The sequence below is a fragment of the Erithacus rubecula genome (genome assembly GCF_903797595.1).
Source record: "Erithacus rubecula genome assembly, chromosome: 3".
Classification (NCBI taxonomy): domain Eukaryota; kingdom Metazoa; phylum Chordata; class Aves; order Passeriformes; family Muscicapidae; genus Erithacus; species Erithacus rubecula.
Window position 1 is genome coordinate 40,193,666 of NC_136689.1, and position 15,721 is coordinate 40,209,386.

The 15,721-nt window shown below is 36.6% G+C and overlaps 1 protein-coding gene across 1 annotated transcript in view; it reads right to left on the reverse strand.

The window, feature by feature from the left end:
• The window catches only part of OSBPL10 (oxysterol binding protein like 10), a 111,295-nt gene that overhangs the window by 72,839 nt on the left and 22,735 nt on the right, over positions 1-15,721 (reverse strand). The window contains exons 2-3 of the mRNA XM_079301440.1: positions 7,278-7,459; positions 5,478-5,557 (exon numbers count right to left, since the gene is read on the reverse strand). Of these exons, the coding sequence (XP_079157566.1) occupies positions 5,478-5,557; positions 7,278-7,459 (262 nt within the window). The remainder of the gene's footprint in view (positions 1-5,477; positions 5,558-7,277; positions 7,460-15,721) is intronic.

Here is a 15,721-nt window from a genome sequence, read left to right on the forward strand (position 1 = left end):
TAGAAAGATTTTATAAGCAGTGAGCAACTCTTATTTTCATGAAGCTTTCAAAGGGAGGAAAAAAGATGTCAAATACACCTATCAACAGTCAAGCACAGCTTCCCTCTCAGCCTCACTACTGTAAGGATTTCAGTGCATATTTCAATTAGAAGTGCCATTCTTTAGTTGACTTCTATAGGTCAGGGATGAGAAGAGGAAGCAGACAAGCACACCAAGAGAGGGAACAGTGAAGCTCAAAAGACAAAGTAATTTGACGTGCACAGAACAACCAAAACAACACGGAGGACTAATTTGGCTTTGTGAAAAGTTACCATGCAGATGTTAAAAATACCCAGACAATGATCCATTTAAAAATGTAAAAGGATCTCTGTGGCCACTCATTAAGGCAAAAAGGCAGTTGAAAAAACCAAAGATCTGTGATAGTCATCCTTCCAGCTGTGGAGAAAAATTGCACATCTGCCTCATAACAATTCGATAAAACTATTAAGTTTGAGGCATTCCTGCAGGTGATGTTTCACATAATGGCCAAACTGCTACTGCACCTGACACTTGAAAGGGGCCAGTTTGGACTTTTTTTTTTTCTCACCATTACTCCAGGAGGTAATCAAGTAGAGAACCAGAGACAGATCCCCACATTCCTTAGAGAGCTGGTCAAGTTCTTTTTAGTAGGATGCAATTTTTTCTACTTCCGTTGCCCAAGTTAACAAAGAACGGGAAACACAACAAAACCCACACAAAAGGCGCCAGCAGAAGGAAGGGAACTGATTTGCAATTTATAGCTGCAAGCAATCAGCAAATGAGCTCAGCTTAAAGATGAATCCAGACCATCCAATTTTAAGCAGCTAGCTCACTGTGCAGCTCCAACCCAAAAGCTGAAACAAAGGAGAGTTTGTCCTTACTCTAACACAGACCTAAGCTGAAAGTTACCACGTGAGCTCAGAACCAACTTCATAAGATAAAGGTTCTGCTCCCTGTCACATTCTTGATACAGACACACTGAGATATACAAGGATTATATGCAAATCCAGCAACCAATCTACACAGTGGCACTAAGGGCTGGTTTAAAAACCTGTGTTCGTTTTCAGTAGTGCTTTTACAGCCATCATCATTAAATAGTCAAGAAAAAAAGGTGTATGAAACAGAAAAACTAAAAAGCTTGTGACAATTTCTGGATACAAAATTGTCCTTGCAAGTTACTACAGAAATTATGCATAAGCCTACTCCTTCTTGAAAGCATTTTATATCACTGAATTCAAATTTGACTAATGCTTTAATTAAAGCTTGTACAAAATATTCACTTAAAATAGTCTCAAAGAACCAGCAATCCTATCCAGACAGGAGATTTCTTCCAATACAGTTGATTTGGCACTTACAGAGGTTGAGCAAACTGTAATTAAGTGAAATGAGACTTGCATGGGAATACCAAGAATATTAAGACTATCTGACAGCATGGGAATTATTTGCCAGAAACACTTTTCTTTTACTGCTTTTGTCATTACCATGTAAAATTTAATTAAAAGAAAGTCAGAGACTTAGCTTATGTCACATCCACTCATTAACTGTACTGCTCACCTTTGGACCATTCATTAGGATGCAACTAAATTTAGTGTTTAATATACAATTTTTTCTTTCTTTTTTCAATCACTTCCCTATTTAATTTCCTCCACCATTCCAATCCCCAGCTGAAGCTTTAAAAATAGTCATGACAGCTAGTCATTCAGCAGCATTTTGAAGCAGGCAGTAGCTTGAAAAAGAAAGGAAACTAATGCTGATCTAGATCCAGTGCAACAAGAAGGAATGATCATCTCTAAGTATTTCACAGAAACAGCGACACAGCTTCAGCTTTCAAAAACATCCTCCAAATTATCATGCTTTTCTACAAATTCCCTTCCAATAACATCTATTCAAGAGTTAAAAATGTGTTCTCTCTCCAGCATGAATGACCTGTCACTAAGAGTTACTTTGCTGGAATTCTTCAGAACCTTCCCACTCTTGCCTGGTTATCTCATTATTATTATTTTCACATTTAAACTATATCCCACCTGTGTAACATAAAATATACTTCTCACTGCATATTTTTCACTTCCCATTCTAGCCCATTCAAGTATATGACTCCTAAAGAACAGCTAGAAATTTCTGCACCTCAGTATTCCTGTGAAAAAGGTGGATTTGAGCTGCAGAAGAAGCTGGGAGCAAACACTCCAAAAGATTCCAACTTTCCAGATGCTGTTCCCAGCAGAGACAGAGCTTGGAATCTATTCAAACTCCAGAAGCTCAGAACACAATGAGAGACAGATAACTTGCAGTTTTCACTTACTACAGCCCTTAAAGCATACAGAGAGGGAGGAATAAAGAGATCCAGCCCTGCAGCCAGCAGAATAACAAATCTCAACAGTGCTATCAATGGAAGAGCTATTTTAACAAAACCCAAAACCACAGATTTTTGCAAAGTCCTTGACTATGCAAAAGTAAGCCAAACATATACCCATCTCTGTGTCATTAGAGACCTTTCTATGTAATTTCAGACCCTAAGCTAAACACAAAAGAAACAGTAAGGTGGCTAAAAATAGCATAATGCTATTTTATGTAAATTTGAAATATTTTAAAGAGCATGTTTCTACTCCCACGCCAATAATAATTTAGCATAAAGTACCATCATCTTCAAGAGAAAGAAAAAAAAAACCACAAAGAAATGAAGCAGTTCTTGCTTCTCTTACCTCCTACCAGGCAGTGGATATGAAGAAACTTAGAGGAAAAGAACACAAAAAAAGAAAATTAAAAGAAGAGAAATGCAGGGGGTTTTTTTCTAGTTTCTGAAATTTCTGTGAAGGATTGCTACCTTACAAACAATATCTGATCCCCAAAGTCTAATTATTGTAGCATTCTAGCTTTTGATCCTTTCCTTTAATAAGGAAAAACAGAGAGAAGTTTTAAAACGTACTTGTAGGTGAAATTCAAGTTAGCACTATATGCAGGGCTAAAGCCAGGACTAAGAAAATAGGAGGTGGAAAAGGAAAAAAAGCATATTCAAAACAAGAGAGAAATCTTGTCACAAGAAAGGTTTCTAGGAACAGGTAAGCATAAAATTGCTACAAGTCCACTTTTGAAGTAAGAAATAGAGTCATCAGTGGTCTCACTGAAGCACATTCCCAACATTTTATTTTCTGGACTACTAAGTTTAAAAATACAGAAGATAGATATTCTCTATTTGCTCTGGGGCTTACAAAAGCAGAGAATTAAAAGTGCTTCACTAACAAATATTTCAAGTGAACAGTGACCTAGTCTGATTTGTAACAGAACTAAGAAGAATTGTTTTCTTCAGCTTTCTATTTTATACTCAACAGATTCTAGCTAATTAAAACATATCTATTCCAAAGTACATCTATACTGCAACTTCCTATGCCAAGTTTCTGTAACTCATTGGTTTTAAAGAAAAATGCAAGAGCTCTCTTCCTACTAGCTGAAACATTCTTTCATTTAGTGCCTCTGCTACACATGTCCACCACACCTCAGTTAAGGAAATGCTTTTATTTTCTTGTACAATGAGCATAAGAACCAGGAGCAAACCACAGCATCGTTGGTGACTATGCAAGAATACTCAAGAAAAATCAGTAAGATGGTCCCCATTCTAAAGCCTTCCTGTTTCCAGAAGTTGTGCCTTAGATCTTCTGTGACAAAAACTGTATTTACTAGTCTCTCACTCATTTACTCAAGACTTCTAATAAAATTTTACTTTTCAAATACTTCTCAAATCTATAGACACTTTTGGCATCCCAAAAGCATCCCAAAGTATTCTCCTCTTTCTATTCATGCCTTTTTGGGGCTTGTTTTTTGTTTTTTGTTTTGCCTGATTTCAACTGCTTTTCTTTGAGGCTCCCCATACCAATATTATTAACAGTCAGCAAATACTTCCTACTCAGCCACTGCAGAGAACTCACTATACTGATTTGCCCTTTCCATTTTCATCGTCAGAAAAAAAAGACTACAGTGAAGTCAAACTTCATCACACAGAGTTCATCCTGTACAGAAGAATAACAAATATGAGGAAAAGTACTTCATTTTCCCCACTCCATGTTTTCATTTCAGAAATGGAAGGTACTGATAAAAGTATTCATGACAAGTATTTGAGAGAGTTAGAGCAGTCTAAGTATTATCCCTTTTTCTTCCTGATAATTTCTAAAACTCTGTTTGCTTTCTTTGGATCTCTACTAATTGCTCTTTATTTTCACTGTAGTAACACCAAAATTTTTCTCATGACACACTAATGAATTCAGAAGAAAATTGGTAGATACTACTCCTGTTGAAGGAGCTCAACATGGAAAAGTAGTCTGAACAGAAATTATTACTAAGTGCAACAGTGTTTACCTAAGGAGGAAATATGATCCCAGCTTCAGTTCTACAAAAATCAGCTTCAACTAAATTACTGCCATTCTAAATAAAATTTCACTATTAAAATGGAATCATTATCACAAGCAGGAAAAGAATAAAAACAATACCAGTAATAAGAAATATTATGAAAATTAATAGAGTGTAGAAGTATAAGAAGCATTATGCCATTGCACAAGTCACCAATATCATAGAGACTGAACAGCAGTTTTACCACCTCATCACAGTTAAATTATAGATGCTAAACATTTAAATGCATTTCAGAAGTGATCAGAAAATATTCTGAGGAATAATTCCGTGATGACAATTGAGTATAAAAAGTTGGAATCACTATCTGGCACAGGAGTGGCAGATCAACAGCAACTGTAAGAGTACCCTGATCAAATAGAGTTGCACCTGAGTAGTACTGGACCACATCCATATAAAAACTATATTGAATTCCAATGAATAAGAATTTTAAAAGTACTGGAATACTCAAGCAACTTAATTCTCCTTCAAAAAGGGTTTTAGTTGTACCACAGTTCATGCCATTTTTACTTTGAGGTTGGAGACAGCCTCAACCCACTATTTAGCTAAGTCTACACAGTCTTTTCAGCTACCCAACATATTTAGCTGTTTGAGGATAAAAACTGTGGAAAATTAGTTGCAAAGAGAAGTAAATAATAAAACTTCATATGATGAGCTCCTTCCAATTTAGTAAAGAAGATGAAGACTGACTGCTGCTAACATCTATCTGAAGCTTCCTATAATAAAAGTCACTAAATTTCATAAAATTAAATAAAACTATATTAGTTAACACTTCTAATACTAATCAGGACATCACATGGTATTTATTAATAAATGGTTGATTCAGCAACTCAATTACCCATGCAATTCACTAATTTGTCATAAGTAGGAAAATGTATCATTACTAAGATCACCCAAACTGACTCAAGCCTGCTCCAGTTAGTGACAAATGACAGCTTGCTGCTTTTACTCAAAACCATCTGAACATCAACCCACTCACTACAGCAGCCAATCATCCAGGCTATGCTAATCTTCACCTACTCCACTCAAGACATAATAATTACTTCTCACTCTTAATTATTTACCTTAGAATCACTTTCCTTGTGATGCCTGGCACAGGATCGAAGCTGAGTTATCCAGTACTGTTTCTCCTTTGCATCAGCAGCTAGAAGAGAAAGAAGAAAATGCAGGCTATCACACATAAATCAATACACATTTTTGCACAAGAGGTGACAGAGCAGGAAAGATTAATTATTGATTAGGATGCAGTATAAATCCTAATTGATGCTACGTAAGTACACTTCAGTTTTTCTGAGCAACACATCTAAACCTGTACTTAGGAGGCCAATTGGAAGAAATAAGCTTCTGAGTCTTCTTCACAGTTATCTCCTTTACATGTTAGCAAAAGCAGAACTACCTACCTCAAGAAGATATTTTTGTTCAAAATTTTTCGTCCTCTTTTGTTTTACTTGTCTGTCTTTGTGAAGGCAAAGGGTCACATCACAGCATTTAAATCCATAAAAGCTCTACACTCGGGTTGTCAATCAGCTACCAGACAAGCTACCAGGTCCCCAGGTACTTAAGTGCTTCTCTTTTAATGGAGTTCAGCTAAATCTCTCTCTAAACCCATGTCATTCACATGCAACTTAAAGACACAGGAGTAAACATCACAATTTCCCCCACACATCTTTAAAAACCAGCTTTAAAAATTATTGAAGAGTTTGTCTCAGATGGTTCGTGTGTAATACAGTAAGGTTTAGAAGAGTGGCTTTTTTCTTAAACAACTACTACAGGGATCCTCATTAAGAATGGCAATACAGGGTTGATAATTTCAGTAAATATTTCCTCTTATTTCTTCTGCTACTGAGTATCTTAATGGCTATTGACTCCACATAAAAATTGTTTACTGATTTTAATCAAATTCACAGACATCATTAAATTAAAAGCAGCATATTGTAAGCATTTGATAATTTCAAGTGATTGAAAAAGCATAATGAAATAACAAGGGTTCCTGATTTCTAGCTGTGCAACTTTCAAAGTGTTTTAACAGAAATTCTCCCTGGGTGCTTCTGAATTCTTCTGTGTATGTAAGAGCAACACACTGCACCACAGGGAACTCCTGCATGCTCAGTCCTGCTGGACAACTGACAAACTGTGGTCAAAATAAAAACTAAGAATACTTCTTGCATTATGTATATATATATATATATATTTAGTAACAGTTTATTTTTTAAAAATGAGTTTGATTTGGAAGCATAATAATCAAACATACTGAAAATATCTTAAAATCAGAACACTGCCTCTTTTTCCTTCCTTATTTATAAATATTCCAAAGTAACTCCTATATACCCTATATTGCCTGTCTTATACTTGGGAACAAGGGAAGGGAAAACATTATGCTCATTCCCATTGAGCATTCAATTACTTCAAGACTGATTATGTAATATCTTAGCAGACTCTCATTGGCATTTTTCCTTTCTCCTTTCCCTTCCCTTTTTCTTTCTCTCTTTCCCATCATCAGATTCATTACTGCACATTATCTGCAGGATGGTGGCAGGGAAGAACAGTATTAGAAAACAAATGTTATGCTGTGGACAGCAAGGAAAGCAGCTTCTTCTTCCTTCCTTCTTCTTCAAGTAAGATATAGAATTCAATCAAAATGCCACAGTACCTTCCATCCCTGGAAGTCTGTACATTGTCAAGTCACATGTACTTAACTCCAGATTGCTCCTCCACTGTATTTTAAAACACACTGTGTAGTAAGAAAGTACAGTCACTACTTCTGACAGCACAGGGAAGGAAAAGAGAAATGAGACATGAGAAAAGATAAGCAGAAGTGGGAGTGGAAGAGAATAATTCCACTGGCACTGTGAGCAGCACTGTACCTCTCAACTTGTACATCTCTCCATTAGCAGAGTAGACCACCAGCATGTGTGGCACTTCATCACTGGGCGATATTATAGCTCCAGCTAAAGACAAGGCTCCTCGTGGCTTTGGGCTCTGGTTTTTAGTTTGTTCATTCATGAAATACTGAAGAATCCCCGTCTCAAAGTCCAGCACAAAGTACCTGTTGAAAGAAATTACAAGCATATAGCATTTCCACAGAAGTTATTTATGCACTTGCCAAACAAAGGGCACAGACTGATCTTAAAGCAAGACAATAAATATACAAATGAGGTTAAAGTAATGTTTCTAATTACAGTTCAATAACGCACTGTTACTAGGCTTGGCTTTTCAGGGGTAGGCAACCTATTCCTTTATTCATAACACATGCCATTTCACAATAAACCAATACCTAGGACTGAAAGATCATACAAACAAAAAGTAAACTAACTGGGTTGCCCAAGTGCACTAAAGGAAAGTGAAGATATTTCAAAGTTGGCATATTAGTCTCAAGAGTAGAAAATATTTCCTTTCCTCAACAAATAAATCCATCTTTGACAACAGCACAGATCCTAAGTTTCATTTCCCTCTGGAACTTTTCTAGCTACTAAACAGAACAATTATTTAACACCAACCCTTGACCAAGAGGGAACAGACAGCAATCTCCTGGCTCACATGAAGATCAATCTACTATAACCCTCAAGAGACTAGAGCAAAGATCACCCAAATGCAGGTCAACCCCCTCAGCTGCTTCTAAAAAAACACCCCTAGTGGCTAATCCCACTAACATGGGTATTTGTAATGCACAATATTTGTTAATTTTCCTCTAAGATAAGATTACCATAGATCATAAGAATTTGGGTACAGTATTTCAGAAACTGTGACTATTCAGACTTCCGTAACTATGTACATCCCAACTTTGCTAATTACCAAATTTTGCTTAGCTCTTTCACAGTATCCCCAATACAGAACATCTTTTCCCATTTCCCATTACAGAACATTTCCAGGATTGTCTTCACAGCCTACAGTTATTGTTGGTGGTCTGCTCCTTTCTTTATTCACACCAAATAAGCCTGGACATGATGCAAGCAGTTACTGCCTAAGATTTACAGTCCAGATATTCTGTTTGGGACCCCTTCCTTTGCTGCAGTTATGCTTAACTCTCTACTGCCATGGCCTTTGCATCAGAGCAAAGATCAAATTCTCTTTCAATTGCTACAGAGGAACAAGACTGTCCCAAAGAATTTTAAGCTAGTGCATCATTACACCCTTCACTTCTGCCCTGACTCCATCTTCTGCATCCTTTTCCTCAAGAAACAAATGGAAAGCCTCCCTTTTGTAAACATGTAGCACATCACATCACCTTCCCTCTACAGGTTATCTTTGACACAAAGAAGGACTAGACGAATAGCAAGCTGAATAACAAGCACGTTTTCAATAGCAGAGTTAAAAATAAGCATGCCCTAAAAGGAAACTGCCAAAATTTCAGATTACCTTACTGACTTGTATTGTACTGGTTCATAACCTTCCTTTTGTGTTTGACTTTTAAATTATTTTACAGTACTATTCTTCCACTTATAAAAACAATTATTTTCTCTTCAGGTTGCTTAGTAGGAGAAAATAATGCACTTAAATGCAGTGCAAAACAGCAGAATTGGAAAACTTTTTTTTTTTTAAGTCCGACTTGCATATTTCATAGTAAATTTTAATTTTGCTCATACTCATTTTCCAGGTATTTTGGGAATATTTGTTACATACTCAAGAGGAAAAGCAGAGCACTAGACAGAAGTGATGCCACACCCTTGAGTAGTTTGACCCTAGAGCTAATGCTTCCCCTCATCAACCCTGAGCTCAGCAAACAAGTCTAGACTTCATATGATGTTCAATCCGAGCCTGTGCATCCTCATTATAATTTCATTGTCCTTTTAGTGTTCAGGTACAAATAATTTATTTCATTCTTTGTTATTTGGCCATTTTTCAATCGATTACTACCTGGGAAATCACCACTGTGGTTACTAAAGTACAGCTCTACAATTAACAAAAGGAGGAACAACAGCTGGAAGAGAAAAAAAAAGGAAAGAAAAAGAGAGGCAAGAACAAGTCTCTTCTTCTCCTATTAAGACCAATGGATTTACGGAAAAAAGTTCCTCTGAGTCTATTAGAACAGAATCTATTAAGTTACATAAACACTACGAGCACTTCAGCTCAGAAACTTCCGCATGCTAGACCAGCAAAGCACTCCCAGAATGACTGTAAACTTCACAAAAATGGGCTTTGCATTGGTTTAAAGCTACCCCAGGGAAGGAAACCAGCCATTCGAGTACAGAATATACCTTTATCAGCATAATAACATCCGACAGTAGCAACTCCTGCAAATTCCCAAATGCAGAGATGGCATCCTTCCACATCCTTGTTGTAACTCCTACAGCAGTAGTGGCAACTGGAATTCTGGCCAACCACAACCTATTTTATGTACAGTCACAGACAAACATCATCCCTGGCCTTGTACCTTAGGTTTTTTTTGTGATGATGTCTTAGAAGCCTGTAAAAGCAAGAAATGTTTCCAGTAGAAATCAAGCAGTAATTTTAAGAAAGAAAAAGGTAACCAGTTCTCACAAGCCCTCACTTCACCCTTAAGTATCCTGCCTTCTTTCTTGTCCCAAAAGAACCAGGACATTTTTGCAACCATCTTGGTCATGACACTGTTCACATCACAGAGAATCAATCATTTCCTTTTCAGAGGTTATGGTTTGATGTGCAAGTCCCCTCTTCACCTTTCACACAGTGGTACCACAGAAAAAAGACAAGAATAAACTGCACAGACAAATATAGCTTCACAAAAGAAGCAGGGAGATAATACACTTTGAAAATTGCTAAAAGGATAGAAAAAGCCAGGAGAAGGAATAAGGAATTAAACGTCAAATCAAGCAGTGTGAGGCTTCACACAAAAGATGTGGAGGAAAGAGGAACACAAAGAGATAGGAAAAACAGGAGCAGCTTTCAAAAACATTTTCTCGCATCACAGACCAAATGATGACCCAGTTCAAACCATCACAAAACCACAGAAGAAATGGAGACCAGTGTCTTTCATTAACTGAGGATGGAAAAGCATTACACATATAAAGCAGAACAGAGAGAAGAGGAAGGTACGTGTCCCGTTTTAGAAGCGCTGTGGGCTGAATCAAAAAGAAAAAGATCTCTTTTAACTTCTAAAAGTCATTTGTTCTGCCTACCAGGGAAATAACAGCAGTAATCTCTCTACAACTGATTCATCTTGCCACCTCATCCTTATTTCTCTACTCACATTTAACCATGATGTCATATTTCTGTAATTAAATCTCAGATACCAGCAATGAAAACAAATGTACTCTTTAGAGAACAGTCAGGCAGAAGATAGCAGAGCCCAGTCATGTCATACTTCTCATACAAAAAACTAGTGCTATAGTGAAATTATGAAACAACTGTTACTGAAAGACACTTACAAAAGACTGCTGAATTTTTCTGTTATTCCAAAACCAGAGTAACATTTTTTTTAAATAAACAGTCTTTGAAAGAGTCTATCTAGAGATAAGGTAGAAAATCACCACTTAAGCATATTTTAAGTAGATTTAACTGCTTAAGCACAGTTCAAAATAGACATACAATACTACAGGCAAGAAAATGCAGGCTACTTCACAAAAAAAAAAGCCAATGGATTTCTCATTTCAGATTCAAATCCATTCAGAGACTAAAAGCTTCCTGATCCTCTGGCCTAGCTTCCCTTAAGCTCCTGAGATCCATCAGGATACTCCCCCTCTGCCATTCCAACCAAAGGCAGAGCCATTACCACCTGACAGCAATTACAAGCGAAAACATTCACTACCCTCTGCAAAGCTGAAATCTGACTACCAGAATTGTTATGTCACCCAGGAGTTTGTAAATATGGCCTGATGACAATTTATTTCTCTTTTACTTCCCATATTTCAAATTAATGCCCTCTCTGTAAAAATAAAAAGTCTTATAAATTCTACAACTGTCTTCATTAAACACTTTTGTTTCACCATGCCCTTCATTCCTTCACTCATTCATTCACAGCCATTTAAAAAGAATTTTAAAGTGTCAAGTAGCACATGCATGTTATGCCAGGAAGTGTAATATGCTGCCTCCTGAATTCTTATGAGGGAAGGTCAAACACTGTACTAATAAAGTATTTCAACTGGGTTTGCTTCTACTAATACGAGCATTTATTAGAATAATAATTATAACATGTTCATATAATTAAATAGTATTACAATGATTTATTATTAGTTCCCTATCTAAGAAGGCTTCAAGAAAAAGCAATGACTGTGCTTTTGAAGAGTGATAAAATGCTGGTAGTATGGCAGGAGATAAGGAGATAGGCTTTACCACTAGAGCCTGCCAACAAAGAACATTAGGTCTTCCATGAGAAAAATTGAATTTCACCAGTGTAAAAGATTTGAGGCAATAAAGAATTCTTTAAGAAAGATTTTAAAAGCCACACATAGGTATCAGAAGCACACAATATGAACATTACCCATGTAATTCATTCACCTCACTGGATTTAAGAATTTTAATTTCCCCATTTCCAGTCAAATTAATAATTTCCATATTCTCCAGAGGAAACAACACTGTAGTAAGTAAATAAAAAATGAATCACATTTCTATGTATTTCATAATTCAATTACACATCATAACATGGTGCACTGCTCCTTGAAGCTGTCACTTGAAGGCAAACCTGCAAAGTACCCAAAATTATGCTCCCAACAGAAAAAACACCTCAAAACAAGTTTCTCCTTTTCTTCCCTTACTCTGAGCACATCTCAGAAACCAACGATCTGAACCCCTGTTTTCACTACTCTGTAATCCCAAGAAATTTTCAAAGTAGGATTGCTAAATCTTTCCATTGTGTAATGCATTCCTAGCAATTTGAATACCCCTCACACCCTTCTTTACCATTCGAGTCAGTTTTCTGGACCAGATTTTGTACAACTTCCAGTTTGAATCCATAATGTGACATAAGTTTTTTATAGACATATGCAGCTGGACAACTAGAGTCCTAATCAAACCTTCGATTTCTGATTCAAACTTCTGCAACAACCTCAACTCTTTTGGAAAGCAGCACTGTATTAATCACATCCTTGAGTTCATGAAGGCAGCCTATGCTGGAGCCCATGCTTCATAGTTGGATTCTGTCCAATCCCAGACTTTATGTTAAAAATTGGTATGTGTGTCTGAATACTGCACACTAGCACAGACAAATCCTTCTGACCAAAGACAAAAATCTTCCAATTTTCCACAATTTCCAAACAATACAATTGCTGTAATTGTATTATGACCTAACACAGCAAGTATTGCTGGATGGAGAGGGATGCTGTGTTGTTGCTACAGCAAGCTAGCTTTGTTTCACCTTTTGAAAGATTTTTTTCCCAGTTACTTAACTCACTGATGCATAGAGGAACTTTTCTTTCTAAAACACCGCTTTAGGTCTTCTGCACACATCTTTTCTCCTAAACCAGTCTCAAAATACATACTTTATTATTTGTTTTTTATTTTGCTTTAGCCATAAAAATGCAAATTGTTTCATACAGTACATTTACTTGAAACAAGACCGTATTCACTCATATTTAAAACTCTGATAAGCAGAATCACCTTCCCTACACACTGGAATAGTAAACATTCTTATATTTTCCCTTCTCAGACTGCTGAATTCATCGTTCCAGACAATGTGACAAATACTATGCTCTACTCCATACTTCAGCACCAAATAAACTCAAGAACAGAAGCAGCTCACTACAGAAGAATTTCACTACCTTCTTCTTCAACCACTGTTCTCAACATTTCTGAGTTTCCAAACATGCTGTCCTATTCCTCCACTCCAATCTCCCCACAGTCACAGCCAGCACATATTCTTCACTGATTCCACAACCCTCTAAAGGAATATTTTTCAAGAATAAAGAACCAAACTATTCTGTAATTTTCTTCCTTTTTTTAGAAGTAGTTTTAAAATAGGTAAGGGCTGTAGGATAGACAGTAAATTACTGTGTCAAAGAAAAGCAAAATTAATGGCTTCGGTAACTAAATGAGATGTCACATAGAAATATTTCATTTTTAGGAAACTGTATCTTATTAGGACATCTTGAACACCACATTTACACAATGTGCTACTTTCTTTCCACTTTTACCTTGATCCATAGAATTAATGGAATTATTCAAGCCAATAAAGATAACGCCACACACACATTCAATAGCCAAGGACTTTATTATAAAAAATTATCTCCAAAGTTGTCATTTAAAGACTGATGATGAGGAGAACATGTTTACATTTCAGGAACTCTACCATCCTTTCCACATTGAGGTTCCTCAATTTATCATTTGCTAACATAAGAAAGCATTAAGAACCACAGTATTCATTAAAAGCTTTACTGACTTTGAGCATCCCTGTTAGAAAACTGAGTTTTTAGAAGAGTAATCTTTCAGCATTACTGGAATTCAGTCAAGATGAACTACAATTTGCTGGATACTTTTAGAGGTGTTCCACATCTAAAATGCAGTTAAGAAAAAGAGGAAGTAGCATCCACAGCCAACAGATGAACAGATTATTTTTGCTGATCATGCCCTTCACGATTTTAGTACCCACAGAATTCTCACACAAATAAAATATTCAGAGAAATCTCATCTTCTGTCTTGTCAAGTACCAGCAAGCCCTCTTTATGAAGCAGAATGTCACTTCTTTCTCAGTGAAGAAACAATTGCTACTGCCCAGCTCATCAGGTCATCAACCTCTGCTTACAATGCCAATTATTTTCAACTGTCTGAACTTCCCTGTAGTGATGAATGGATATGTTCCCCAGATTTTACAGAAAAAAAGAGACTACAGTAAGGATAAACATTAAAAATTGCTTAGGGCTTGCTTTTTAAGAAAGAGAGAGGAAGAATAGGCCTAAAATAATGCATCCATTTGTACCCATCAGGCTTTGAATTCATAGAGAATGGTGGAGAAGCACATTCATCATACTAATCTATGCTTCAGTATAACATGGCCATGCTGAGTTGCAGTTTATGAGCAAACATAAACAAAAGGTACACATTAACAGCACCTACTGCTCACAGCCCATCACACTGGCTGGCTACCCAGTGATGGGTAGTAATCTTTGTTGAATTTAGTAATCCTTGCTACCTTCCTTTTCCTAGTTATGAATTTACTATTTAACAATTAAGCAGACTCAAATTTTTGTACTGTGGGTCAAGAGAAAAGGGAGGTAACTGGGGGAATAAGCAGGCTGCTGTAATTTTAATTCTGGAAATGTTATTACCCAGCTTAATTCACATCACAGATTAAAAACAGAGCTTCCAGGCAGGAAAATATGCTTTCCTTCATAAGAAAAACAACAAAGACCTAAAACAAAGCAAGAATCGAGTACTTACATGTCACTTCTAATGAACTGAATGTAATGAAAGGATGCTAACCTTTAGAAAGGCACAGTTCAATGAGATTCTAAAACAAGATGAAGGAAAGACACACAAGAAAATCAGCAGTACACACACCAACTTCATTCCCCATCTTAGGAGAAGGCAGTGCTCTGCATGACACAAGGCTCACCAGCTAAATCAGTTCTCACTGAAGCCAAGTCCACAGGAGTTGTTTGCAGTCATTGGGACACCAAAAGGAAGGAAGCAGTCTGGTTCATCTTCTCCCAGTCCCACCTTTCCACTTTATCTAGGAGCAAGGCTTTGCTCCTTTGAGAAAGTTAAATTACAGGTGCCTACCTTGCAGCCTGCATGGACAACTGCTTCTCTGCTCCAAGTCTATGTGCAGTACTCTTCTGTCCCAACCAGCAATAAAAATCCCACCAATAAACAAGGTAGCTATCAGAAATCAAGTACTTGACTTTCTTCTATTATCCCTAAATCTAGCTAAATTGGGCTTTACATTCAGATGTTCAGCTTTCACCTAGTCATCCTCAAGAGGATGCAAAGAAGTAGAATACATGTAGTTAGTCAAGGAATATTGTAGTTGCTAAGTACCTTAAGAATACCCACAGAAACAACTGTTAGAAGAACTTATTATTATTACCAAACTTGGTGAGAGTCAGTAAGCAAATGTCAAAAACTAATTTGCTTTTATTTTCATAACAAATCACCTACCAAGAAATTCCAAAAGTAGAAACACACAAGTCCCCCAAGCTTAAACGCTGGGGGGAGAGGGACACACATACATTGAAAATCAGGAAAAAATATTATTTTCTTTCTCAAAATTAAAAAAAAAATTATATGCATGTGTTTTAGAGATATATATATATATATAATGAGACAATAAATTATACCTAGCTTGTGAAAGAAGCTTTTACACCTTAATATTTGTAAATCCCTCTATTCACATTAGCAGTTATCAAAACTGCTGCTGAGGAAACAGGTATATTACCACACAGCTTTAAACACCTCCCAA